The 26998-nt window shown below is 36.7% G+C and overlaps 1 protein-coding gene across 20 annotated transcripts in view; it reads right to left on the bottom strand.

Moving 5' to 3' along the window:
• Positions 1–26998, bottom strand: part of cnc (NFE2 like bZIP transcription factor cap-n-collar) — a 258184-nt gene that overhangs the window by 21009 nt on the left and 210177 nt on the right. For 19 of the 20 annotated variants that reach the window (XM_073959460.1, XM_073959457.1, XM_073959458.1 and 16 more), the window contains one exon: positions 24961–25494. In XM_073959460.1, the coding sequence (XP_073815561.1) occupies positions 24961–25494 (534 nt within the window). Of the gene's footprint in view, positions 1–6750; positions 7336–24960; positions 25495–26998 lie in introns of those variants that run through there. The other variant, XM_073959465.1, reaches the window with a different exon arrangement.

Below are 26998 nucleotides of genomic sequence, written 5' to 3'. Positions count from 1 at the left end.
AATTTTCTTTTTGAGAAAATTTTGGCTGAATTTAACATTTGCATTGTAGAAATCTTAGCTGAATTTATTGATTTTGTAAAAAGGTCAGCTAAGGTTTAATAAAGGACGTTTTAAATTTCCTTGGAGAAAATGTTTGCTGAATTTGGTATTTGTTAACAAAAAGTTTGCTTAAGTTTATAAGAAATAGTTTTGCACTATTTAGCTTTAAAGAGAAAAAAAATATTAGCTGAATTGGTTGCCAGGGTAAAAATCAGCTGAATAGAGTCTTAAATACATCAAAGGGTCACTAAAGTGAATTTTTGAATGAAATAAATTTGCTGAATAATATTTTATGAGTAAATGGCTAGCTGAATAAAGTTTTTAAACAACATTTTTTGTTTCCAATCATTTTTATAGAGGAAAGTTTACAGATTAAATTATTTAGAATAAAAAGTTTGCTAAATTTAGCTTTTTATTTATTTTATTGAGAAAATGTTGGCTGAATTGAACATTTGTATAGTAATAATGCTTGCTGAATAGAATGAATGCGTAATAAAAGTAAGATGAATAGAGATTTAATAATGGATATAATAGATTTGCGTTGCTGAATTTGGGTTTTGTTAGCAAAAGGTTAACTGAAAAGGATTTATAAATAATAGTTTAGCTGAATTTAATATTTAAGTAAAAAAGCACTTGCTGAATTGATTGCAAGGGTAAAAAAGTTAGTTGAATATATGGTTTTAAATACATCAAAGGGTCATTGAAGTGAATTTTCGAATGAAGTTGTTTTGCTGAATAGAATTTTTATATAAAAATTGTTTATTTATAATTTTTAATAATTAAAAAAATGTACATGTTTTCAATGAATTGAATTATATTTGGCAAAAATAAAGCTGAATAAAATTTCTACACATAAACCGTCCGCTGAATTAATCTTTTCAGCAATTTAGTTTTGCTGAATTTTAGTTTTTGATCACAAAAGTGAATTTTTGAATGGTGTCGGTTTGCTCAATCGTGTTTTTACGTGTAAATAGTTTGCTGAATAAAGTTTGTAGCTAAAAATTGTTTGTTTCTAATTTTTGGAATATTAAAAAATTGTAATTGAATTTCTCTGTTTGTTCTACTGAATAAAAGTTTTGAGTTGAAAACGCCAGCTGAATTAAGTTTTTATACCGAAATAATCCACTGAATTGATATTTTAGGTAATGTAGTTTTGCTGAATTCATGTTTTGTTTTTGGCGATGAATAAATTTATATTTATATTTCTGTTATTTATTCTGTTGAATTAAGGTTTTATGTTGAAAACATCAGCTGAATTAAGTTTTTTATAAAGAAACCGTGCGCTGAATAGATATTTTTAGTAATATGACTTTGCTGAATTTATGTATTGGGCAGAGAAAGTGCAAACAAAGTTAGCAAGGTTAGCAAAATTAGTTGAAACTCGTGTCTATGAAGAAAAAGTTTACTGAATTGAGGTTTCGAGTAGGGAAATATAATAATTTTTCTCTGCAAAAAAGTTAGCTGAATTGCATTTTTCATGCTATAATGTTAGCTGAATAGAGTTTTTCTACTGAAAAAGTAGCTGAATAAAGCTTTTCCTAAAAAAATTATTTTCCAAAATATTTATTTTCCTACCTTGCCAAACTATCCTCGTTAAACACAACAATTACTCCTCACATAAAATCACATCCATTACTCAAAACAAAAAATGAAGTCGAAAAAAATCGATGAAGACAAGACGTATATGAAGTTAGAATGAAGACTGACGAAGAAAAAAAACGTGAACAATGCATCAAAATCTGACAAACGGCGATCCAACACTCGCAATCTCTTTAACATTTTCCTCTCAAACCAGACGACGGCGATGATGATCACGACGAGATAGACGCAGCACCCATAGACATCGAAGCAGAAGAAGAAGACGGCATGTAAATCAGTGAGTGAGTGAATAACAATAAAAGCCAAGTTAAGCAGACGAAGAACTGAAAAACTGTTAGCAAACGGAAGATCGATCGAAATTAAATTGAAATAAATTCCATTCGTTCAAATATTATTGACAAGTGTTCACAGTATGTGCGTTTTCGTTTTTTTGGTGTGTGTGAATGAAGGAGGCTTCTTGAATGCCCAACTAATGGGGGGATATGTGGATGGATGATGGTAGAGCAGATTAAGCAGTTTTGATATCTTTAAAAAGCCTTGGCGGCTATTTGGCAGCCGTGGCTAAAGTTGAAAAAGATTGTTGAGATTTTGATTCAAATGGATTAAGAAATATTGTGTGAAAGATGACGAAGAAGAGAGAGGGAGAAAAAAAACTGCACCATATGGTGCTAAATGTAATGCAATTCATTTTTTTATTTGATGTGTGTGTATGGGTTAAGGTGTCTCGTATCCAGACACTGTTCGTCGAAATGAAATAAAATCGTGCCGATGATATTGATCGACAGGTTATGGCGTTTTTTCCTCACTCACTTTGAAAACGGTTTTAAAAAATGTTTCAATTGATATGATGAAAAAGTAAAATGATTCTTCCTATAGACCCTTTCTCAAACAATCTTTGAGATAGGGTCTTTAGAAGCAACCTTTTTTTAAGAAAGGGTCTTTAGAAGCACAGAAAGGTTGTTTCTTAAAACCCTTTTAGAATGAAAGGGTGCTTCTAGAGACCCTTTCTCAAAGAAAAGGGTGCTTCTAAAGACCCTTTCTCAAAGAAAGGGTGCTTCTAAAGACCCTTTCTCAAAAAAAGGGTGCTTCTAAAGACCCTTTCTCAAAGAAAGGGTGCTTCTAAAGACCCTTTCTCAAAGAAAGGGTGCTTCTAAAGACCCTTTCTCAAAGAAAGGGTGCTTCTAAAGACCCTTTCTCAAAGAAAGGGTGCTTCTAAAGACCCTTTCTCAAAGAAAGGGTGCTTCTAAAGACCCTTTCTCAAAGAAAGGTTGCTTCTAAAGACCCTTTCTCAAAGAAAGGGTGCTTCTAAAGACCCTTTCTCAAAGAAAGGTTGCTTCTAAAGACCCTTTCTCAAAGAAAGGGTGCTTCTAAAGACCCTTTCTCAAAGAAAGGGTGCTTCTAAAGACCCTTTCTCAAAGAAAGGGTGCTTCTAAAGACCCTTTCTCAAAGAAAGGGTGCTTCTAAAGACCCTTTCTCAAAGAAAGGGTGCTTCTAAAGACCCTTTCTCAAAGAAAGGTTGCTTCTAAAGACCCTTTCTCAAAGAAAGGGTGCTTCTAAAGACCCTTTCTCAAAGAAAGGGTGCTTCTAAAGACCCTTTCTCAAAGAAAGGGTGCTTCTAAAGACCCTTTCTCAAAGAAAGGGTGCTTCTAAAGACCCTTTCTCAAAGAAAGGGTGCTTCTAAAGACCCTTTCTCAAAGAAAGGGTGCTTCTAAAGACCCTTTCTCAAAGAAAGGGTGCTTCTAAAGACCCTTTCTCAAAGAAAGGGTGCTTCTAAAGACCCTTTCTCAAAGAAAGGGTGCTTCTAAAGACCCTTTCTCAAAGACAGGGTGCTTCTAAAGACCCTTTCTCAAAGAAAGGGTGCTTCTAAAGACCCTTTCTCAAAGTGAGTGTGCTTCTAAAGACCCTTTCTCAAAGGAAGGGTGTTTCTAAAATCCCTATCTCAAAGAAAGGGTGTTTCTAAAATCCCTATCTCAAAGAAAGGGTGTTTCTAAAATCCCTTTCTCAAAGTAAGGGTGCTTCTAAAGACTTTTTCTCAAAGAAAGGGTGCTTCTATGGACCCTTTCTCAAAGAAACGGTGCTTCTAAGGACCCTTTCTCAAAGAAGGGGTGCTTCTAAGGACCCTTTCTCAAAGAAAGGGTGCTTCTAAAGACCCTTTCTCAAAGAAAGGGTGATTCTAAAGACCTTTTCTCAAAGAAAGGGTGCTTCTAAAGACCCTTTCTCAAAGAAAGGTTGCTTCTAAAGACCCTTTCTCAAAGAAGGGGTGCTTCTAAAATCCCTTTCTCAAAGTAAGGGTGCTTCTAAAGACCCTTTCTCAAAGAACGGGTGCTTCTAAAGACTTTTTCTCAAAGAAGGGGTGCTTCTAAGGACCCTTTCTCAAAGAAAGGGTGCTTCTAAAGACCCTTTCCCAAAGAAAGGGTGCTTCTAAAGACCTTTTCTCAAAGAAAGGGTGCTTCTAAAGACCCTTTCTCAAAGAAAGGTTGCTTCTAAAGACGCTTTCTCAAAGAAGGGGTGCTTCTAAAATCCCTTTCTCAAAGTAAGGGTGCTTCTAAAGACCCTTTCTCAAAGAACGGGTGCTTCTAAAGACTTTTTCTCAAAGAAAGGGCGCTTCTACAGACCCTTTCTCAAAGAAAGGGCGCTTCTACAGACCCTTTCTCAAAGAAAAGGTGCTTCTAAAGACCCTTTCTCAAAGAAAGGGTGCTTTCTTTCTCAAAGAAAGGGTGCTTCTAAAGACCCTTTCTCAAAGAAAGGGTGCTTCTAAAGACCCTTTCTCAAAGAAAGGGTGCTTCTAAAGACCCTTTCTCAAAGAAAGGGTGCTTCTAAAGACCCTTTCTCAAAGAAAGGGTGCTTCTAAAGACCCTTTCTCAAAGAAAGGGTGCTTCTAAAGACCCTTTCTCAAAGAAAGGGTGCTTCTAAAGACCCTTTCTCAAAGACAGGGTGCTTCTAAAGACCCTTTCTCAAAGAAAGGGTGCTTCTAAAGACCCTTTCTCAAAGTGAGTGTGCTTCTAAAGACCCTTTCTCAAAGGAAGGGTGTTTCTAAAATCCCTATCTCAAAGAAAGGGTGTTTCTAAAATCCCTATCTCAAAGAAAGGGTGTTTCTAAAATCCCTTTCTCAAAGTAAGGGTGCTTCTAAAGACTTTTTCTCAAAGAAAGGGTGCTTCTATGGACCCTTTCTCAAAGAAACGGTGCTTCTAAGGACCCTTTCTCAAAGAAGGGGTGCTTCTAAGGACCCTTTCTCAAAGAAAGGGTGCTTCTAAAGACCCTTTCTCAAAGAAAGGGTGATTCTAAAGACCTTTTCTCAAAGAAAGGGTGCTTCTAAAGACCCTTTCTCAAAGAAAGGTTGCTTCTAAAGACCCTTTCTCAAAGAAGGGGTGCTTCTAAAATCCCTTTCTCAAAGTAAGGGTGCTTCTAAAGACCCTTTCTCAAAGAACGGGTGCTTCTAAAGACTTTTTCTCAAAGAAGGGGTGCTTCTAAGGACCCTTTCTCAAAGAAAGGGTGCTTCTAAAGACCCTTTCCCAAAGAAAGGGTGCTTCTAAAGACCTTTTCTCAAAGAAAGGGTGCTTCTAAAGACCCTTTCTCAAAGAACGGTTGCTTCTAAAGACGCTTTCTCAAAGAAGGGGTGCTTCTAAAATCCCTTTCTCAAAGTAAGGGTGCTTCTAAAGACCCTTTCTCAAAGAACGGGTGCTTCTAAAGACTTTTTCTCAAAGAAAGGGCGCTTCTACAGACCCTTTCTCAAAGAAAGGGCGCTTCTACAGACCCTTTCTCAAAGAAAAGGTGCTTCTAAAGACCCTTTCTCAAAGAAAGGGTGCTTCTAAAGACCCTTTCTCAAAGTAATGGTGCTTCTAAAGACCCTTTCTCAAAGTAAGGGTGCTTCTAAATACCCTTTCTCAAAGAAAGGGTGCTTCTAAAGACCCTTTCTCAAAGAAAGAATGCTTCTAAAGACCCTTTCTCAAAGTAAGGGTGCTTCTAAAGACCCTTTCTCAAAGAACGGGTGCTTCTAAAGACTTTTTCTCAAAGAAAGGGTGCTTCTATGGACCGTTTCTCAAAGAAACGGTGCTTCTAAGGACCCTTTCTCAAAGAAGGGGTGCTTCTAAGGACCCTTTCTCAAAGAAAGGTGCTTCTAAGGACCCTTTCTCAAAGAAAGGTGCTTCTAAGGACCCTTTCTCAAAGAAATGGTGCTTCTAAACACCCTTTCTCAAAGAAATGGTGCTTCTAAACACCCTTTCTCAAAGAAAGGTGCTTCTAAGGACCCTTTCTCAAAGAAATGGTGCTTCTAAACACCCTTTCTCAAAGAAATGGTGCTTCTAAACACCCTTTCTCAAAGAAAGGGTGCTTCTAAAGACCCTTTCTCAACGAAAGAGTGCTTCTAAGGACCCTTTCTCGAAGAAAGGGTGCTTGTTAAGACCCTTTCTCGAAGAAAGGGTGCTTCTAAAGACCCTTTCTCAAAGAAAGGGTGTTTTAAAAGCCCTTTCTCAAAGAAAGGGTGCTTCTAAAGACCATTTCTCAAAGAAAGGGTGCTTCTAAAGACCCTTTCTCGAAGAAAGGGTGCTTCTAAAGACCCTTTCTCAAGGAAAGGGTGCTTCTAAAGATCATTTCTCAAAGAAAGGGTGCTTCTAAAGACCCTTTTTTAAAGAAAGCGTGCTTCTAAAGACCCTTTTTCAAAGAAAGGGTGCTTCTAAAGAACCTATTTCAAAGAAAGGGTGCTTCTAAAATAAGGGGTGCTTCTAAAGGCCCTTTCCGAACTAAGTGGTGCTTCTAAAGACCCTTTCTGAACTAAAGGGTGCTTCTTAGGACCCCATCTCAAAGAAAGTGTTCTTCTAAAGACCCCATAGTCTGTTTCTGAAAGAAAGGGTGCTACCGCTTACCGTACACATAATTGTAATATTTTTTCACATTCTTCTCAACAAGACCTTCAGCTTAAAAAATTATAGTTTGTCGTGTTTGAACTGTCATTAATCAATTTTTTAACCTTTGACAATAAAATTTTTATTTTTTTTTTAATTTTTTTTATTTATATTTTTTAATATTTTATGTTCTTTCCAATTAAAATAAAATTATATTTAGTAATTATTTAATTTAATTGTTTATAGATTATTATTTTTCAACAACAATTACCTTTAATTTACAACTTAATAACTAAAATATTGCACTTTGTGTAATTGTTATAAATAATTAGAAAACAAAAACAACACAGCCAAAAATAATTTGGGATTCTCCAAAGAATATCACAGATAATTTCGAATAAACAATTAAAGCACTGACTGCAATTTGAATTCTTTGAACTTTGCAGTTAAATTAAATGTGTCAAAATCCAAATTTGACAGGTGGATATTTGATTTGGCAGCACACTTAAATAATGCACAAACACTTTAAAATATTGAACACAATTTTGTGGCACTTTTGATTTTGTATGGATTTCGAAAACAAAAATGACAAAGTCATTCAAATTAAAGACCGATGACTTTTTGGCGGTTTAAAATCCATAATTTTGAAATGTTGTTCAATGAATCAACGATTGTGGGTTGAAGAAATTTTGTATTTTTTTATAAAATTATATGTAAACGTGTTTTCTTTTAAAATTTCTTTTTTCTTCTCTTTCCAAGATCAACTTAGAACGTTTCAAAATGTTTTCAAAAAACACTTTATTGTGTGTATTAGAGATGCTACTCTTTCGTTCAACACGAGATTGTTTGACTGACTGAATGTGTTTGACAAATTGCTGACTGTAAGACACTGGCATGTGATTCTGAGGAGAGGTGAGTGATGACGAGACGAGGCGACAAAACATCATTCATAAAGGCAATAACAATAGCGACAACAACAACACAGTAGTGTTATGGAATGGAAACATGGTAAGGGAGACATGTTTTATATTTTCAACACACACATAAATACATATTTAATATATAAATGTGTGTGTAAGCAACACGCAAATAGTACATAACACACACACACGTAAAGGCATCCACTTACTGCATTTGATGAATGCATGTGCGTTGTTGCTCTCATCACACCTTACCTTGGGCATCACTCAACATAACAATCATTAAGAGAAATGGTCGAGAAGTTTGTGTGCTAAGTCTTTTGTTTTGAAGGAACAGAACCAAACTACTACCATAACAACTCCCTAAAGATGTTCTAGTGTACTTTTTGTTATTGTTCTCGTTTGTTGTTATTATTTTCTGATTCCACAAGATCTAGGTGTATAAGAAATGTAATAGTATTGGTAAAATCTTAAGTAAATAAACACATGGAAGACAAGACAGGTAAGAATACATTTAGTTCTCATCACAGTCATGCTCTTCTTCTTCTTGCCAATTTAATATTTTCTTTCATAACAATCAAACAGGTAAAATAATTTCTAAAGATTATTTTTAGTTGTTGTTTTTGCTGTTAATATTGGAGCCCCCCAAATTAACAACAGCAACAAAGAATGTAAGAAATTATGAAAAATAAATATTATTCGATGTCATGGAGAAGAGTGTGAGGGAGATGAGGGGAATTAAAAAAAGCATGGTCTTCTGTAATAAATTTGTACAGACAGTACATGTATGTATGTTAGGAGAATTGTGAGTATGTATCAATATTGATTTTTCATGTTGTATAAATGATTTTTTTCGAAAGAATAACATAACTATTGGGCTACTGACCATCAATTGTGGTAGATAAACATTATTTGTTGCTATGCTTTGGTATTTGAAACAATATTCACACAAATTGGATTTGTCAATGCTCAACACTTTTTTGTCACCAAAGAGCTACACATAATAACATTAATAAAAACCCGTTACAATATGTTTTGGCGTTTAGGTTATTGTTACTGTTATATAATAATGTTAGATTTGGTAGTTATTAATAGAGCGTACCACCAACCATGAGACAGGGGTTTGAAAATATTTGAAATAGAAAAAATATAGCAATATAATGCAGAATATGTACTAAATAATATTAAAAAATATTTTTATATATTTTATATGTATGAAAAATATTTCCCACCTTATTTGCCGAAAGGCAAACCATGCATTTTTAATAACAAAAAATTAAAAAATATAATAATTCTATATTTGGAACTTTATTACTTCTGCCTTTCCCTAACGCAACATTTTTAAAAAAAAAATAAAAAAAACAACAACAAAAACATCTGTTTTGTGAAATGTGGTATTGTTATTTGCTTTTTTGTTTTCCTAACGTGACCACATTTGAAGTTCAAGATTCACCCTGGTCTACAATTATCATCAGATACAACTATGTAATTTCAAGTTGCACTAAAACCTCCTAGGGCATTGTTTCAAATAAACACGCACTGCTCTATTGGAAAAAAGTAGTATAATATTTATTTTACGTATATATGTATGTACATACCTACGTAACAGTGCAATAGTTTTCAATAACGCCTTAGCTAACGCATCACTCTAAGGCATTTGGACAAATTGCGGACTTGGCTTTATGTTTTGTATATCCTTTGCCAAGGCATGAAGGATACAGTTTATAATCAAAATTTTTATTACACATTTTGTATTCTACATCAGGCTAAAGATATAAGAATAAAATCCGTATGCCCAAAGGAAAGGAAGGAAGGAAAAAATGTATGGATAAAAATTTATCACAATGCTCTAGCGAAGGTCTGCTACTCTTCGAATCCAAGTCATCCTTTAGGCAGTCTCTAAATAAATAAAATATTTATAGACACAGGAATTTAAATATTTAAATAGAATAAATTGATTTAAATATTTAAATAGAATAATTTATTTTAAATAAATATTTAAATAGAAATCCTCAAGTGGAGTCTTTCTAGAAGTCCTAAAAGGAGTAGACAACCTAAAGGGAGCCTTTATGGACATCCGCAAATGAAGCAAATGAGTATGATAAGGTTCGTCGAGTTAACCCTAGTGACCCCAGACTCAGAAAGTTGACACTGGTGAGCATAAGCGGAAGAAGAAGTGATTTCTGGGCAACGGTTAAATCACTCTCGAAGGAAGATAGGACCTCAGTCACGTTTGACGAAATTGAAAAGGGGGTACTAAAAGATGCGCAAGTTATTTTAATTGTCAGTTAGCAACCCGGGAGTGATTTTGGAAATGCCATTAGGGACGCTAAATCATCCAAAGCGTAGGAACCTAACCAAATCTCCATTGTAATGTTGAACAACTAAAAAAGCGTTAAGTTCGGCCGGGACAAACTTTTTATACCCTCCACCATAAAATATTCTGGACTACAATTTTAGGCGGAGATATTTTGTGATCACTGATAACTAAATAAGGTAAAACAAGAAAACGTGTTAGTCGGCTTTGTCGACAAATATATACCTTCAGCCAATGTGAAGTGAAACTTTCACCTAAGGTCTTTAGGTGACCTGAATTTTGTGGCCCTTTTTGGACATTTAAACCTGCCGACAAAAATGTTGATTAGGAATTAACTGCACTAGGACACAAATGTTGAACTTTTGTGGGGGAGGTACCCTTAGGGAGGACCGATATGGGCCATTTTAGATGTTAAACTTAATTTTGACAAAATATTAGGAGATCCAAAGTTTGGACCAAATTGGTTGCCCCATTCAAGTGATATCGTCCTAGCATTTTAGCGACATTTTTTAAGTATTGGGGAGAAGTACCGGAAGTTGTGGACCGGTATTGCCCCATTAAACTAAGTTTGGATATAATATGACGAATACCAAATGTTGGACCAAATCGGTTGAACACTTGGAGAGTTATCGTTCACTCCGACCGCCACATATGGTCACATAGGGGGTTTTTACACCTTTCGGGCTGCTTTTTCAAGAAATATGGACTTGCCCCTGAAAAAACTTTTACCGTCAAATGCAGATAGCGAATGCAAATCGCTTCAACACAAATCAAAGTGATTCGGGATCAGGCCTTTAAGTGAACTTATCCGAAATTTTGTGTGAGAGGTACCAGAAGGATGAGACAAATATAGTCCATATTCGAACCTGATCTATATCTGGTAGATATATTAGGATGTGCAAAGTATGGATTACATCGGTCACTCCCTTCAAAAGTTATCGTGCGCACAATTTTTCCGGACATTTTTCAACTTTTTTGGGGACGGTACCTGAAGGAGTGGACCGATATTGCTTATCTTCGAATTTAAACTATGTTTGGACAAAATATTACGAAGACCAAATTTTGGACCGATATTTATCTTGCGCTCCAACCACTACACACGGTGTCATAGGGGCTCTTTGCAACTTTTAGGCTATTTTCTCAGGAAATATGGACTTGCCCCTGATAAACTTGTACCGTCGTATGGGGGGCAGTGAATACAAGTTGCTGCAACAAAAATCAAAGCGATTCGAGATCAGGTCCTAAACTGAACTTTTCCGAAATTTTGTGTGGGATGTACCCGAAGCCGTGGACCGATTATGTCCATACTGGAACCTCATCTATGTTTGGTAGAAATATCACGATGTGCAAGGCATGGACCAAATTGGTTATTCCCTTCAAGAGTTATCGTGCGCACAAATTTTTCGAAAATGTTCGAACTTTTTGTGGGGGAGGTACCGGAAGGAATGGACCGATATAACCCATCTTCGAACTTAAACTAAGTTTGGACAAAATATATATATAACTTTTGGACCAAATCGGTTCATCCTTTCGAGAGTTATCGTGTGCACCAGCCAGCCAGACAGACAGACGGACGGACGTTGTTAAATCGACTACAAATTGCCTGAAACACATTTCGTCCAAACATACTTGGGGTCTAAAACCATTATTTCAATGAGGCACATTTTGCCCGTATGAAAGTGTATATACCCTCGTTAGCATAAATGCTGAGGGTATAAAAATCGGTCGGAAACCTTATATGGGGCAATAACAAAGTGTGGACCTATATTTTTGGTGGAGAAGTTTTGTGACAACAGGGAACCTCAAATGTCGAATAGCAGATACTTAGGTCAATAATTGTAGCTAGAAACCAAAAATCGGTAGGTACCGTTATATGGGGGTTCTACCAAAACATGGACCTATGTTGACAGTTTTTCGAATTGCAAATAGTTCGGTCAAAAATATCGAAAATGCGGGGGACATATGTTGACAGTTTTTGGTGGAGATGTTGTGTGACCACTGAGAACCTCAAATGTCAAAAATTGTAGCTAAAATCCTCAAAAAACCAAAAATCGGAAGGTACCCTTATATGGGGGCCATATCAAAACATGGACCTATGTTGGCAGTTTTTAGTGGAAATGTTTTGTGATCACTTGGAACCTCAACTGTCAAATTACAGGTAGTTCGGTAAAAAATTGTAGCAAAAATCCTCAAAAAACCAAATATCGGAAGGTACGGTTATATGTGGGCTATACCAAAACATGGACCTATGTTGATAGTTTTAGTGGAGATGTTTTGTGATTAATATGAACCAAAACTGTCGAATTACAACTAGTTCGGTGAAAATGTTTAGCTAAAATCCTCAAAATACCAATAATCGGGAGGTACCGTTACATCGGGGCTATACCAAAACTTGGACCTATGTTAACGGTTTTCAGTGGTGATGTTTTGTGATCACTTGGAACCTCAACTGTCAAATTACAGGTAGTTCGGTGAAACATTTTAGCTAAAATCCTCAAAATACCAAAAATCGGGAGTTACCGTTAAAATCGGGCCTATACCAAAACATGGACCTATGTTGAAAGTTTTTAGTGGAGAAGTTTTGTGATCACTGGGAACCTCAACCGTCAAATTACAGGTAGTTCGGTTAAAAATTTTAGCTAAAATCCTCAAAATACCGAAAATCGGGAGGTACCGCTATATGGGGGCTAAACCAAAACATGGACCTATGTTGACAGTTTTTAGTGGAGATGTTTTGTGATCACTTGGAACCTCAACTGTCAAATTACAGGTAGTTCTGTCAAAAATTATAGCTAAAATTTTCAAAATACCGAAAATCGGGAGGTACCGCTATATGGGGGCTATACCAAAACATGGACCTATGTTGACAGTTTTTGGTGGAGATGTTTTGTGATCACTAGGAACCTCAACTGTCAAATTACAATTTTAACTAAAATCCTCAAAATACCAAAAATCGGGAGGTACCGTTACATCGGGGCTATACCAAAACATGGACCTATGTTGACAGTTTTTAGTGGAGATGTTTTGTGATCACTAGGAACCTCAACTGTCAAATTACAGGTGGTTCGGGCAAAATTTGTAGCTTAAATCCCCAAAATCGGGAGGTACCGTTATATGGGGGCTATACCAAAAAGTGGTCCGATATAGCCCATCTGAACCTGATCTGCCTATGGAAAAAAAGACCCTCGGGTGCAAAAATAAAGCGCTCTAGCTCAATTATTGCGAATGCTAGAGTGATTACAACAGACGGACTGACGGACATGGTTAGATCGTCTTTGAATGTTATCCTGATCAAGAATATATATACTTTATATAGTCGCAAGTGATTAGTTCGATGTGTTATATATATATAATTGTTCCACAAACATCCCAGATGGGACAAGGGAGATTTCTCTCATATCAATGAGTGCACCCCGATTCACATTAGCTCAATGACATGGGACCTACTGTTTATCGCCGAGTCCGAACGGCGTGTCTTAAGACACCACTTGTAGAGAAGTTTTACATGGCTGAAATACTCAGGAAATGTCGCCAACATTACTGAGGGGTATTTTGCCACCGTTGAAAAGTGTTGATGTTGCCTGGGGGGGGGTTTCGAACCCACGACCTTCATCGTGCAAGGCGGGTGTGCATACTATTGCACCACGGTGGCACCCAATTCGATGTGTTACAAACAGAAAAAAGGTTAATATACTTTCCATACAATGGCGGAAGGTATAAAAACGCTGCATGAGCAGGGAGTTGTCAGTAAAGTTCTCAAACCGTGCCTAGCCACCAACATCGTGTCCGAAGTCTGGAAAATGCGCAGTATGGCCCCGCTTCTGACGCAGGCTAGGATGCCAACACAGATGAATCATAAAGACGGATTTTACTTTTGTCTCCCGTAGCAAAGACTCTTGCCCCAGAGTCCGAAATAGCTATCCGGTTGCCTATCATCAGCATTGGTTCTGTTTCAGGACATACGTATGCGGATAATTGTAAGATCTTGGTAATTTATTTGTTTGCTCTTATTACCTTCCTCCGCGAGAGGAATATGCAAATAATCGCTTGCAGTCACTCTGTTCATCACGTGGACTACAGATAGGTGAGCACAGAGTTGAATGTCACCACCCAAAGTTTCTAAGGACCACATTCGACAGCATGTTTACGTTGCCCGCGAATGTTGCAGCTATTTGAGACAAGCTGAGATGTCGGAACAATGTCCTCAATTTGGGTAAAAATTCTGGTTTTGGTCCATTTCACCCGCTAAATATTTCACGATCATTACCAATAACAATAGGTGTCTATTCTGGTGGGAGACCAATCTTTATTTCGTGACGATCGGTCCTGGAGTTTGATTACAATTTAAAATGGACAGACGGACACACATGGCTTGATCGCTTTCCTCATGATCTAGGAAGAGAGGTTTAACGATATAAATGAGAGAACCCCTAGGTCAACAAGCTAGTATTCATTCAAAAAGGTGCAGTCTCACGAACACAAACACATAATTCTTGAGGTGACGGCCCCTGGTCGAAGATTCCTCCGAGTCAATCCGGTGCATAGAACCGGCCGCCGTGGGATTGCAACATCAACATGGATTTCGGAAAATGCATAGTACTACAACATCATTAGACGCCATATCCACACATATCAGTAGAGGACTGAACCAGAAAAGGCCGTGCGACCGGACAGTATCGAAGGCTTTCAATACCTTCAACCATGCCAAGCTGTTCGAGGATATAGAGAAGACTACTCTCCAGCCATGTTTGAAACGTTGGGTAATCAACTATATATGCGGACGGCAGTCGTTTGTGGAATCCAAACACCGTAGAGTAAAACAGGGAGTTCCCCAAGTAGGGGTGATATCTCCGGAACTGTTTAACCTCTACCTTTCTGAAATTCCACGATCTTGGCGTCGGGTCCTATCGTCGATGACATATGCGATAGGTTAAATGCCTACATAGCTAACCTAGTGCAGTTCTTCCATCTGAGGAATATGAAAATATCCGCCGCTAAATCTACTGCCACACTGTTCACCACATGGACGGCTAAAATCAGGCTCCCACTGAACATATTCGTCGATGGTGCACTGATTCCGATTACTAACTACCCCAAAATACTGGGTGTAACGTTCGATAGCATGTTTAAGTCGCCCGTGCATGTCACAGCTATTTGCCATAAGATCAGAAGTAGGAACAAGGTGCTCAAATCGCTGGCCGGCAGCACTTGGGGAGCTGACAAAGAAACCTTGTTGACCACCTACAATGCAATAGGCCGGTCTGTGGTGAGCTACGCGGCGCCAGCGTGGTCTGCAAAGGTTAGCACTACGCAGTGGAAGAAGATTCAAACCTGCCAGAATGCTGCCCTGCGGACTGCAACAGGTTGCCTCCTCATGACACCAGTGGATCATCTTCATGAAGAGACGAAGATTTTACAAGATTCAACACAATAAGATGTTGTCGATGCAGTACCTGCTTGGGTTTTATCGCAGTGAGCATCCTTGTCACAATTTAATGGACAGGCTTCCTCCACTCAGGCACGTCAGACGAGATCTTCATGATCTAGAGAGAGAGCGGCCCAAAGGTATAAAAGATAACCTCTAGACCAACGAGCCTATCAGGCAGGCTTGGCTAGCATTCGCACTGATATGGTTGAGCAGGCAGTACAGAGATACAGTGTGAATGCCGTACTTGGAGATCACCCCCCATCCATCGCAGCAGAAGAACGCCAGCTGCCAAGGCAAACACGAATGGTTTTAGCCCAGTTAAGATCCGGACGATGCAGCCGCCTCAATTCGCATTGGGCCCGAATTGACGCCACGATACCCAACACATGCCCAGCATGTGGATTGGGACCACACGATACACTGCAATTTGTTTAGCTGCCCAGCTAACCCCATCCACCTTTCTCCTGATTCCTTATGGACGCAACCAGTCCAGGTTGCAGAATTCTTGAATCAGGATACAGAGGTACCTGATAACTGAAATAATACACGAACGAACACATTTGCGTTGCTACAACAACGACAAAATGCAGTCTCAGATGCACAGTAGTTTTGGCTCATCTACTCTCGGGAAGGTGCAACCGTCTATTTTCCTATTGGGCAATGCAAGTCTATAAAGTCTCATATAAAGTCCTCTTTAAAACCTACACACGGTGTGCCTTAATTAAATTTAAATGAAAGGTGCTTACACCTTGGAAGTTTTTGCGGTTTCTGAAACTACAATGTTCACAGATGAGAAAAATAAAAAAAAAAAAAAAATAAACAAAAAAAAAATCGCCGGAAGGATTTTCAAATAAATCGCGGTCAAAGTTCACATTTTTAGGACTTTTTTAGGTTTTCACGATTTTGTTTCGAAATGGGTCTAAAGAAAATGTTGTAGAAGTGGAAATTCTTTTAAATTTAATTTCATTTAAATTTAGAAAAGGCGCACCTTTAAAGTCTCTTTTATACGATCTTTTAAAGCTGCTTTTATAGGAACCTATAATGTAGAATATAGGAACTTATAGGGGGTTATTCTGAATAAAAAGAAAACACACCGCGAATTTTTTCTCTCGCCGTTTCAACTTAAAGGAGAAAGTGGAAAATCTCAAGGGGAGTTTTCATTCAGAATAACCCCCATAATGGTTACTTTATAGGAGTCTATAAATTCTCCTTTACAGGAGTCTATAAAGTCGCCTTTATAGGAACTTATTAAGTCTTACTTTATAATAATTTTTCCACAAACATCCCAGAATAGACAAGGGAGACTTCTTTTATATCATTGAGTGCACCAAACTCATATTATCTCAATGATATGGGACCTAGGACCTTTAGAGAAGTTTCACATCGCTGGAATACTCGAGAAATATCGCCTACAGTACGCTGAGGGGTATTTTGCCACCGTTGGAAAGTGCGATATTTTTGCCCGGTCTGGAAATCGAACCCGAGCATACAGAGTGCAAGGTGGGCATTGCATCACGGTGCCACTCTACTTTAGAGGAGCTTATAAAGTCTACTTTAAGGAGCCTATAAAGACTACTTTATAGGAATCTCCTTTAAAATCTCCTTTATAGGAGCCTATAAAGTCTCCTTTGCAGGAGCCTACGAAGACTACTTTATAGGAGTGTATAAAGTCTCCTTTGCAGGAGCCTACGAAGACTACTTTATAGGAGTGTATAAAGTCTCCTTTATAGGAGTGTATAAAGTCTCCTTTATAGGAGTGTATAAAGTCTCCTTTATAGGAGTCTATAAAGTCTCCTTTAGAGGAGTCTATAAAGTCTCCTTTATAGTCTCACCTATATGAGTTTACAAAGTCCCTTTTAGGAGCCTATAAAGACTACTTTATAGGACCCTATAAAGCATATTGTAAGGTGCCCATAAAGTCTCCTTAGTAGCACTCTAAAGTCTCCTAACGGAACCCTGTTGTAATTATTAATTAAAGAAAATAAAATTCAAAATATAAATTTCTTAAGCAAATTTGTGAATTTGTGACGGCTCCTTTTGATCCTCTCTTCTTAAGATTTTGCAAATTCTAAAAAATGCATCAATTGCCAATGCCGACATTCATCATTACCGCCGCCAAAGGTTCTACCGTTTTAACGGTACTAGCTAGCAATTGCTGCTAACGGTAAAAAAGGATTTGCAAAGAAAACAATCGTCTAATGGAGATGACTTTCCATTTAAAGACAGAGAGAGCCAAAAAGAACAAAGGATCAACAATCATTAAAAGGATTTTGTTGTTGTTGTTGCTTTGAGATTTTTGCGAAATTGCATTAATCACAGTTTTGATCTCTACAACACATGTATGGCTCAAAGAAATGCAAAATTTCCAGGGGACAAGTTCCGCTTTGATGTTTAGTAGTGGCTAGAAGAGACAACAACGATGACATTCATGCATAATTATGAGGATTCATGTGTGTGCGCACAGCAAGTGTAACCAGCAGCTCGCTGTGAATTAATCCTTTTGCTGTTTCTCCCTAAGCCTTTAGATTTGCATTGCGCCGCTTTAACAGGTACAAAAACACACACCGCACATCTTAGAATCCGTTGCTCCTTTTTTCCATTTAGTCCATTTGTCTGTCTCAATTCTTCTTCTTTATTTTGTGGTAATTATTTAGCTACTGACTTTATGACGTGTGTGGTTTTTCTCTTTAGTTTGTTCCTCTGTTTTGGTGGTTTTTGTGGTATTGTGTAGCATTGTTGCAGTTGTTGTTGTGTTTTTGGCGAATTCCTTGCTGGGCTTTAGCCGCACATTCATGCATCATTATGCGGCTTCATGACTTTGTCAGGTACTTAATGACACCCATTTACATGAGATTTTACTAGTCTTTTGCTATTGCTTTCGTTGGTGTTGTTGTTGCTTTTGTTGCTTTGCTTGATGATTGTCCATTTACTTGGTGTGATATTTGGTAAGCAAACAAATACACAGCATCAACAACAGCATCAGTAGCATTTAACAACAATTAAACATAAGATTTAATGTTTTGTTGTTGTCACGAAATACCTTCCTACATTTCATTTCCCAGGCTTAGGGAAGAGATTTACTAATCTCTCCTGTTTGTGGACCTGTATATATGCTACGTGTGTGCTAGCAAGTGTTTTGCAGGGCTTAGCGAAGAAGTCAAAAAATTATTTGTAAATATTTTTATAATTGTTTTTTTTTTCTTCTTCAGTGTGGTGTTGATTTTTGCAGTTGATTGATTCAAATTTGAGGTGACACACAAAGGGGCATAAGGATAATTAGAACTTTATTTGGTTAAAAGAGTCAAAGAATTTTTGAAAATCAACAGCCAAAACTTCTTAAAATATCACAATCTTTGCTTTAGGGGGTAAAGGGCCTACTAAGTAATTCCACCTTCATTTTTGGTTAGTTGCCTTTATCCACGGTCCCACAAAAATTGCACTGCAGTGGCATTTTAACATTAATTACACAGTTTTGCCAACCCTCCTCCTTTTCCTCTTGTTTTTTTTTGTGAGAGCGATTGCGAAAACAAATTCAACTATCTAAAAACTCCATTTGTTTGTGGACCTGTATATATGCTACGTGTGTGCTAGCAAGTGTTTTGCAGGGCTTAGCGAAGAAGTCAAAAAATTATTTGTAAATATTTTTATAATTGTTTTTTTTTTCTTCTTCAGTGTGGTGTTGATTTTTGCAGTTGATTGATTCAAATTTGAGGTGACACACAAAGGGGCATAAGGATAATTAGAACTTTATTTGGTTAAAAGAGTCAAAGAATTTTTGAAAATCAACAGCCAAAACTTTTTAAAATATCACAATCTTTGCTTTAGGGGGTAAAGGGCCTACTAAGTAATTCCACCTTCATTTTTGGTTAGTTGCCTTTATCCACGGTCCCACAAAAATTGCACTGCAGTGGCATTTTAACATTAATTACACAGTTTTGCCAACCCTCCTCCTTTTCCTCTTGTTTTTTTTGTGAGAGCGATTGCGAAAACAAATTCAACTATCTAAAAACTCCAACTACTGATTTGACAACCGTAAGATGGTCTCGGTGATTGAATGTCTGTCTGAACATATTTATCCCTCCACACACATCTCATCTTACAATGCTGCTCATCTACGCGACGAACATTATACCTGGAGAGTAGAATGAGGGGGGCTAAGCTTTGTAATTAAATGTCAATTTAGCAGTTTTTTGTGGTGATGCTGTTGATAAACTGGGGATTTAAGCCAAGTTTATTTAGCAGTCGTTAAACATTTCCATTCAACACTTTAAGTCTACTGACATGGTAGGCAGGCAGGCACATTCATTTTCATAGACCCGATCAGCATCTGTGGATTGACTGAATGTCTGCCTCTCAGTTTGTTATTTTGATTTTGCCACAAAAAGGGGAACTTTTTTTGCAATTGTTGTCTCCCATGAATGAATGAAAGAAACTTTTAAATAATTAATAATTTAGTTGTTTTTTTTCTTCTACTACTACCGCGACTGCTGCTGTTGCATTTTGTCTGGATGCTGAACAACAACAAGCAAACAAAACGCTTAATGAAAGTAATTCAATTAATGTGAATATTAACACTAATGATTTTTTGTTTTTTTTTCACTTATGAGGTGAAACAGTAAACGGGGTCTTTAAGCTCACTGAAGTGGCCAGAACGTACGTAACAAAGTACACCACGAACAATTGATGAGAATTCCCAGAAAGCGGATTTTTTTTGGTTTTGTAAATAAAAAATTGGAGACTTATAGAGGATTTATCATTTTGCTGATGTTGTTAATTTGAAATTTTAAGACGATCGTAATTAACAATTGCGTCTTACAGGAAGGTCAATGAAATCAAACAAAAAGATTCAATTTAAGGGAGGCTTTGAAGGCTTTCATAAAACAGGCATCATAGGTTCTAATAAAAGAAACTTTATGGAGACTTTTATGAACTATAAAGAAGATTTTATATGCATTTAGAACGGATACTTTATATGCTGCAAAAAGTCATATTATAGGTTTCTATAAAGGACACTTTATAGGGGACTTTGTAAACATCTAGAGGAGACTATACTTTAATAAAGTAGACTTTATAGGCTCATATAAAGAAGACATTAAAAGTCTGTATAGGCTCCAATAAAAGAGTCTTTATATACTCCTATAAAGTAGATTTCGTAGGCTCCTGTAAAGGAGACTTTATAGGCCTCTATAAAGGATATTTTATAGGATCCTATATATGAGACTTTATACGCTCCTGTAAAGGATACTTTATAGGATCCTATAAAGGAGACTTTATAGTCTCCTATAAAGGGCTCCTATAAAGGAGACTTTATAAGTCCGTATAAAGAAGAATTTCTAAGCTCCTACAGGAGACTGTGTAAGCTTCTATAAAGGAGACTTTATAGGCTCCTATAAAGGACACTTTATAAGCTCATATAAAGGAGACTTTATAGGCTCCTATAAAGAAGACTTTATAAGCTCATATAAAGAAGAATTTCTAGACTCCTACACGGTTACGTGTTTGGGCATTTCAGGTGACGCTGTGTAAGCTCCTATAAAGGAGACTTTATAGGATCCTATAAATGAGACTTTATAAGCTCATATAAAGGAGACTCTATAGGCTCCTATAGAGGAGAATATAAAAATAGACTTTATATATTCCCATAATGGAGACTATAGCCCCCTCTAGAGGAGACTTTAAAGGCTTCTATGAAGGGGACTTTATAAGATCCTATAAAGGAGGAGCTCCAATAAAGGAGACTTTATAGGCTCCTATAAAGAAGACTTTATTTATAGTTCCTATAAAGGAGACTTTATACGATCCTATATTGAGGGCTTTATATACTCCTATAAAGGAGGTTTTATAGGCTTCTATAGAGGATACTTTCTAGGATCCTATAACGATGACTATAGGTTTTTGAAGCTGACTTTATAGTTTCACAAAAAGTTGACTTTAAAAGTTTCTATAAAGATAACTTCATAGGATCCTATAAATATGGATTTATAGATTCCTATAAAGAGGACATTTTAGCTTCCTATAAAGATGGCTTTATAGGTTCCTATAAAGATGGCTTTATAGGTTCCTATAAAGATGGCTTTATAGTTTCCTGTAAATACTCGTATGATTTTATAGGCTCCTATTAAGGTTGGTTTATAGGTCCCTATAAAGTTGACTTTATAAGCTCTTATAAAGTTGAGTTTATAGGTTTCTATAAAGCTGACTTTATAGATTCCTATAATGTTGACTTTACAGGTTCCTATAAACATGACTTTATAGGTTCCTGTAAAGCTAACTTTATAGCTTCCTATAAAGCTGACTTTATAGGTTCCTATACAGTTGGCCTTATAGGTTACTATAAAGCTGGCTTTATAGTTCCCTATAAGGCTGACTTTTTAGCTTCCTATAAAGTTGACTTTATAAGTTCCTATAAAGCTGACTTTGTAGGTTCCTATAAAGTTGGTTTTATAGTTTCCTATAAGGCTGACTTTATAGCTTCCTATAAAGCTGATATTACAGGTTCCTTTAAAGCTGGCTTTATAGTTTCCTATAAAGCTGACTTTATAGCTTCCTATAAAGCTGATTTTATAGGTTCATATAAAGCTGGCTTTATAGTTGCCTATAAGGCTGACTTTATAGCTTCCTATAAAGCTGACTTTATAGGTTCCTATAAAGCTGACTTTATAGGTTCCTATAAATCTGACTTTATAGGTTCCTATACAGTTGGCCTTATAGGTTACTATAAAGCTGGCTTTATAGTTTCCTATAAGGCTGACTTTATAGCTTCATATAAAGCTGAATTTATAGCTTCCTATTAAGCTGACTTTATAGATTCCTATAATGTTGACTTTACTGGTTCCTATAAAGTTGACTTTATACGTTCTTATAAAGTTGATTTTATAGGTTCCTATAAAGCTGGCTTTATGGTTTCCTATAAGGCTGACTTTATAGCTTCCTATAAAGCTGATTTTATAGGTTCCTATAAAGCTGACTTAAAGGTTCCTATAAAGCTGACTTTATAGGTTCCTATAAAGCTGATTTTATAGGTTCCTATAAAGCTGACTTTATAGGTTCCTATAAAGCTGACTTTATAGGTTCCTATAAAGCTGACTTTATAGTTTCCTATAAAGCTGACTTTATAGTTTCCTATAAAGCTGACTTTAAAGGTTCCTATAAAGCCGACTTTATAGGTTCCTATAAAGCAGACGTTATAGGATCCTGTAAAGCTGACTTTATAGGTTCCAATAAAGCTGGCTTTATAGTTTCCTATAAGGCTGACTTTATAGCTTTCTATAAAGCTGACTTTATAGGTTACTATAAAGCTGACTTTATATCTTCCTATAAAGCTGACTTTATAGCTTCCTATAAAGCTGACTTTATAGCTTCCTATAAAGCTGGCTTTATAGTTTCCTATAAAGCTGAATTTATAGCTGCCAATAAAGCTGACTTTATAGCTAACTATAAAGCTGGCTTTAATGATTCCTGTAAAGCTGGCTTTATAGTTTCCTATAAGGCTGACTTTATAGCTTCATATAAAGCTGACTTTATAGCTTCCTATAAAGCTGGCTTTATAGTTTCCTATAAAGCTGACTTTATAGCTGCCTATAAAGCTGACTTTATAGGTAACTATAAAGCTGGCTTTAATGATTCCTATAAAGCTGGCTTTATAGTTTCCTATAAGGCTGACTTTATAGCTTCCTATAAAGCTGACTTTATAGCTTCCTATAAGGCTGACTTTATAGCTTCCTATAAAGCTGGCTTTATAGTTTCCTATAAAGCTGACTTTATAGCTGCCTATAAAGCTGACTTTATAGGTAACTATAAAGCTGGCTTTAATGATTCCTATAAAGCTGGCTTTATAGTTTCCTATAAGGCTGACTTTATAGCTTCCTATAAAGCTGACTTTATAGCTTCCTATAAGGCTGACTTTATAGCTTCATATAAAGCTGACTTTATAGCTTCCTATAAAGCTGGCTTTATAGTTTCCTATAAAGCTGACTTTATAGCTGCCTATAAAGCTGACTTTATAGGTAACTATAAAGCTGGCTTTAATGATTCCAATAAAGCTGGCTTTATAGTTTCCTATAAGGCTGACTTTATAGCTTCCTATAAAGCTGACTTTAATGATTCCTATAAAGCTGACTTCATAGGTGCCTATAAAGCTGACTTTATATGTTCCTATAAAGCTGACTTTATAGGTTCCTATAAAGCTGGCTTTTTAGTTTCCTATAAGGCTGACTTTGTAGGTTCCTATAAAGCTGGCTGTATAGTTTCCTATAAAGCTGACTTTATAGCTGCCTATAAATCTGACTTTATAGGTTCCTATAAAGCTGACTTCATAGGTTCCTATAAAACTGGCTTTATAGTTTCCTATAAGTTATAGTTTCCTGTAATGTTGGATTTACTGGTTCCTATAAAGTTGATTTTATAGGCTTCCACAAAGTATGCATTATTATTATAAAAGGGACTTTATAGGCTCCGATAAAGGGGACTTTATAGGCTCCTATAAAGGAGACTTTATAGGCTCCTATAAAGGGGACTTTATAGGCTCTTAAAAAGGGGATTTTATAGGCTCCTATAACGGAGACTTTATAGACTCCTAGAAAGCGAACTTTATAGGCTCTATAACGGAGACTTTATAAGTTCCTATAAAGCTCAGTTAATAGGCTCCTAAATAGGGGACTTTATGGGCTCCTATAAAGGGGACTTTATTGGCTCCTATAAAGGGGACTTTATTGGCTCCTATAAAGGGGACTTTATAGACTCCTATAAAGCGAACTTTATAGGCTCTATAACGGAGACTTTATAGACTCCTATAAAGCGAACTTTATAGGCTCTATAACGGAGACTTTATAAGTTCCTATAAAGATCAGTTAATAGGCTCCTAAAAAGAAGACTTTATAGGCTCCGTTTGCTCGTAAAAGTGATTCTATAGAAGTCTATAAAGACTTTTCAATAGAAGCCTATAAGGGCTTCTCTATAGAAGCCAAAAGGGCTTCATCAGAGAAGTCTATAAGGGTTTCTCTAGGATGTTACAGACGTGCTTAAGGGCTTCTATATAATATCCTATAAAGGTTTACCTATAAAAATCTAGAAAGAATTCTCTATAGAAGCCCATAAAGGTTTATCTATAGAAATCTATAAGGGCTTTTCTAAAGAAGCCCATAAGGGCTTCATTTTAGAAGTTTATAAAGGTTTCTCTATATAAGTCAAAAGCTTCATTCTAGAAGCCAATAAGGGATTCTCCATAGAAGCCTACAAATGTTTCTCTATATAAGTCTATACAGGCTTCCCTACACAAACCAAAATAGCTTCTTAATAGAAACCTATAAGAGGTTCTTTATAGAAGCCTAAATGGGTTCTCTATAGAAGCCTAAATGGGTTCTCTATAGAAGTCTAAAAGTGCTTTCCTTAGAAGCCTATAAGGCCTTCTTTATTTAAGTCTATACTCGATTCTTTATAGAAACCTAAAGTGCTTCTCTATATGGGTCTATAGGGGGCTCCTCTATAAACGCCTATATGGGCTTTTCTATAGAAGCCTATAATGGTTTCTCTATATAAACATATAAGGGCTTCTTCTATAAAAGCCTGTAATGGCTTTTCTATAGAAGCATAGGGCTTCTCTCCCAAAGCCTCAAAACAAAACCTCAGACCTTCTGTATAGAATTTTATTAGAGCTTCTCTATAAAAACATACAAGGATCTCTTTATATAATCATCTATCCCTTCTACATTATAAAGACTTTTTAAGGATTTTTTTTTATTTCAATATATTTTCCCTTGTCTGGACCCCCCACTCTTCTAAAGAGTAAAAATATCTAACATTTCTATTTTCACTCACCTGATGATGACCATGATGAAAACCACCCGAACTTGGCTGACGATGGAAAGCACTATTGACACCACCATAATTTTGTACACCTCCTGCGCTGGCACCGCGATGATGCGGATGATGTGGATGATGGTGGTGATGGGGTGCAAAGGGGGCTGAAGAATGTAACATCATACTTAGATCGGCTAGTTCTTCTTTTGCTTCGTCATCTAAATCAAACAATGGTGATGGTAGTGAAGTGACTTCGATCTCGGATTGTGGTAGATCGTTGTCGTCGTTGGCGTCTTCTTGATCAGCGTTGTTGTTGTTGTTGTCTTCTTTAGCTTCTTCTTCACTCTTTGCCAAATTGGATAGCTTCTTTTCAACGTCGTTATCTTTCAAATCGTCATCACCACCTTCACTTTTCAATTCCAAGTCACCAGATGATTTGTTGCGGGAATCCGAGTCGTTGTTGTTATCTTCTTTATCCGATTTCAATTGTTTTTTATTGTTGGCTGCCGCCGCAGCAGCTTTTGAGGTACTGGCACCAGTTGTGTCGTCGTCCTGTGATGGAAGATGAAAGGGGAATTATTTTTTGTTTGTTTTTTATTAGAGAAAACCCCAAGATGTCGAAGGTATTTTATGGATGAAGGAACATCTTCAGTAGACATTAAAGGTTTTCTATAGACAGAAGACTTTTCCAAAATGTGCTTTATAGATCTTTTCAAAATGTTCTCTACTGACTTTATCAGACCGGTTTTTCTTCTGAAGACCTTTTAAAAAGATCCTTGAAGACCTCTTCAAAAGATTATTTGTAGACAGAAGAGGTTTTCAAGAAATTCTCCATAGGCAGAAGATCTTTTCTAAAGATTTTCAACTGATAGAAAATTTATTGAATAAACCGTAGGACCTTTTGAGAGGTCCTCTATAGTTTTTCTACAGACGGAGAACTTTTGAACAGGTCTGCTACTTAGATAAATACTTTTGAATAGGACATGAAAAGACAGAAGGTCCACTATAGGGAGAAGATATTTTGAAGATGTCCTCATAGATCGAAAACTCTTTGGAAAGGTCCGCTATAGACAGACATATTGAAATGGTTCTATACAGAGACATTAGGTTTTTAATGATCCTCTATAGAAGGAAGACCTGTAAAGAGAAATACTTTCCAAAAGGTCCCCTACAGACATTTGAAAGACTTTTGTATTTATTGCTTAGACGTCCTTTCCAAAGGGTCTTCTCACTATAGTGGGCCTGCTCAGGAGAGGACAGAAAAGACCTCTATAGAAAGAAATAATTTTGAAAAATTCATTTATTGGAAGAAAGCGTTTTGAAAAGGTCGTTTGTCTTTATTGCTTAGACGTCCTTTTCAAGGACATTCTCAATATAGTGGGTCAGCTGAGGAGGAATTCTCTCCATAGATGACAGAAACGCCCTCATTTATTGGGTGAAGACGTTTTGAAAAGGTATTTTGTCTTTATTGCTTAGACGTCCTTTTGAAAGGGTATTGTGGGCCTGCTCAGAAAAGGATAGAAACGATCTCTATAGAAAGAAATCGTTTTGAAAAGGTCATTTATTGGAAGAAGGCGTTTGAAAACGTCTTTTGTCTTTAGACATATAGTGGGTCATCTGAGGAGGACTTCTCTCCATAGAGGACTGAAGCGCCCTCTATAGAGAGAAATCATTTTGAAAAGATCATTAATTGGGAGAAAAGATAATTTATCTGTCTTTATTGCTTAGACGTCCTTTTTCAAAGGGCCTTCTAACTATAGTGGGCCTGTTCAGGAGGACCTCTGTCCATAGAGGACATAAACGGCCTCTATAGAGAGAAATCATCTTGGAAAGGTCATTTATTGCGAGAAGACGTTTTGAAAAGGTCTGTTGCCTTTATTGCTTAGATGTCGTTTTCAAAGGGCCTTCTCACTATAGTGGACCTGCTCAGGAACTTTTCAACTTTTCAAAACGTCCTCTTTCTATAGTTGAACTTATGAAAAGACTTAAGAAAAAATCCCTTCTCCATAAAGACGTTTTGGAAAGGATTTCTGCCTGTAGAGAGTATTTTAAAATG

Source organism: Musca autumnalis, unplaced genomic scaffold (assembly GCF_047663935.1).
Source record: "Musca autumnalis isolate F117 unplaced genomic scaffold, ASM4766393v1 scaffold_1, whole genome shotgun sequence".
NCBI lineage: Eukaryota > Metazoa > Arthropoda > Insecta > Diptera > Muscidae > Musca > Musca autumnalis.
Note: the sequence above shows the minus strand (reverse complement) of the source record. Positions and strands in the feature narration are given on the sequence as shown.